Source organism: Chiloscyllium plagiosum, unplaced genomic scaffold, assembly GCF_037043375.1.
Source record: "Chiloscyllium plagiosum isolate Xiang-an unplaced genomic scaffold, Cpla_swu_hap1 HiC_scaffold_47, whole genome shotgun sequence".
Taxonomy (NCBI): Eukaryota; Metazoa; Chordata; class Chondrichthyes; order Orectolobiformes; family Hemiscylliidae; genus Chiloscyllium; species Chiloscyllium plagiosum.
In genome coordinates, this window is record NW_028270185.1 from 22961953 (window position 1) to 22964642 (window position 2690).

Consider the following 2690-nt stretch of genomic DNA (forward strand, 5'->3'; position numbering starts at 1 on the left):
AGTCAGGCAGCACCCGAAGAGCTGGAGAGTCGACATTTAGAGCATAAGTTTTTCATCAAAAATTAAGATCTTATGCTTGAAACATGAACCGTCCTGCTCCTCGGATGCTGTCCAACTGGCTATGCTTTTTCCAACGCCACACTCTTCGATCCTGACCTCCAGTATCTGCCGCTCTCTTTTTCTCCTGAATGAGTTTCTAGGCCATTTCTGAGGCCAGTTATGGATAGCTACATGGTTGTTGGTCTGAAATCTTTGCCACAGCAGGTTGGCACAGCAGAGTTCCTTTCCAAGACGGTATTAGTGAACCAGATGAGTTTTCGTGACAGTCAACCAATGATCACATGGTCTTTATTAGGCTAGCTTCTAATTTTTATTTAATTCACATTTCACCATCTGCTACGGGGGTATTTAAACTCATGTCCCAGAATCTGAGCCTGGAGCTTTTGCTTACTAGTCCACCGACATTACAATTAGGTTACTGACATCTCCTGAGCATAACCATGTTTAAATAAGTGAAATCCATTCATATAGTTACAAATCAAATAAAGCTATCTTTAACTTAGAAGGAGCCCATTCGTATATAAAGTTTGGGATATTAACCTTCCTTCATACTGCAACATCGACTGCCCTTTGCATTTTTTTTTATATCTCGAGAACTTGGCCGTGAAAGTCTTTTCAAAATCTATTGATTCAATGAGTGAGAAAGAGAATGTACGATAGATGGTGAAAATATATAAGAGAAGGAGAGGATTTAAGGACCTAAATGAAAGAAGGGAAGGAGAAAAAGGTCAAGGAAACAAGGGAGAGAACACGATAGAAAACACAGAAGGTGGTTGAGGCAAGAGAACGAGAAAGCAAAAGAGAAACATAATGCAAGAGTGGAGAAACCTGCATATCTATACATCTGCTTATAAACGCTTCGTATCTTACTCTACCTGCCTAGTCATCTGCCCCGTCTACTGATATTTCTGCTTCTTCCTTTTTTCCCTCTTTTTCTTCCTGATTCTCTCCGTCTACTGACCATTTATCCGCAATTAGATCTAGTTAGGCGACCGTGCGACGGGGTGAGTTTTTGCAGCGCCGTGCAGCGGGAGTGTTGCACTGTGCATCACTGGAGGCGCAGAAATATCGAGCCGCATCGCTGGGCTGCACCATCTCTATCCTTAGATCAAAGGAGCCGCCGGCTGTCCTCTTGGCATTGAAACGATCTGAGATCTCGTCGGACCTTATCGGTTCACCTTTCTCAACAGCGTGCAGGATATACTGGAGACCCTCGCCCGGGGACTGTCGGTACCAGTACATGTAACTATCAGTCCCACGTTGGGTGCACGGGATAACCACAGATTCGGCTTTTCTCACGGAGATATGCTCCTGGACCTGCACAATCTTCTGAGACTCTCCGTGTCCTCAAAGCAAAATGAGAATAAAGATTTTTAAATATTTGATTTTCATCGACTTATATTTCACTTCCCACACATTCTCCCATTCTAGGTCAATGAAATAATATCCTGCAAAGTAATTGAGATAAACAGCCAAGCGGACGGGATAGAAGGAGGAAAATAAAGCATTGCTTGTTGAAGCAAATTTGACCCTGGTGCATCAGGCAGCACGTCTGCAGCACTGAGACACGTTAAATATTCAAGCTGCGAGTCACTACAAAGCTGAAACATTATTACATATTACCCTATTAAGATATTAAGGGCACACAAATAAGGCAAATAAATGGGATAAAGCTACACATCATTCGTGATCAGATTGAATGACAGAGCAGGCGTTTGAGGGGGTTGAATGGTTCAGTCTTTTTCTTAATTTTTTTTCAAAGAGACAGACAAGTTCTACCTTAAGACGTCGTTGTTTTGTCATTTTTTTGGTCAAACTCAACGCTATAGACTAATGATAGGGGGCAGTTGACTTAGCCAAGTCGGTATTATAAATGAGACTTAAATGAGAGATATCACTCTTGCTCATTCCAAATATATAAGTACAACCAGTACGCACCTATCTAACGCTATTTCTGTTTGCCTTTGAATGCATACATCGTGTTTGATGATTAGCCCGGTCACCTTTCCAACATTGTCATCCCTCCTCCTCTTGCCCATCTTTTTCTGCTTACTTCCTCTCTGCTCCATTCTCTCGTTCTTTTCCCTTCCAAGTTTTTATTATTTGGTCAGCGAACTTTGCAGCATACTTTCTCTCCAACTCCTCAATAAACCTGTGACATCGCTGTCCTGCACTACTTACCCATCATTAGAAGCAGTTCTGACGTGAAGAACAACAGCCAAGTCCGCATGGTCCGTTATAGTGTGTCTGACAGCAGGACACTTAAGGTCAATTCGCAGCTCAGAGATGGCACACTGCTGTTTGCGGTCATAGAATTGACTGTTGTAAAGAAGAGCAAACAACATAAGAAGTAACATCACTGGCTACACAAAGCCATAACACTCCCTCTCTGATTGACATCCCAAACGTCATTCTGTCATAATAGCCCCGCCCTCGCCCTCACTCAAGGGCCAACCTTTCATGCACTTAACTTCGCGATGACAGAGTTACTTACAGAGTTGTTTGAGAAGTTCCCTCCTGTTCGCCTTATAACAACCTTCAGAAGCTGAACGGTATTCCTCCTCCTGTATCCGTTTAACAAGCCGAAAGAGGCGAAGTGGCCTTTTGCAATTTGTCGCTAATGCAGCCGA

At 43.0% G+C, this 2690-nt stretch overlaps 1 gene segment (V, D, J or C); it reads right to left on the minus strand.

Moving 5' to 3' along the window:
* Positions 1-212: 212 nt before the first annotated feature.
* On the minus strand, positions 213-2408 carry LOC148136010 (T cell receptor beta variable 24-1-like). The segment is given in 2 exon segments: positions 213-1406; positions 2242-2408. Coding segments are annotated over 2 exon segments (411 nt in total).
* Positions 2409-2690: the final 282 nt, after the last annotated feature.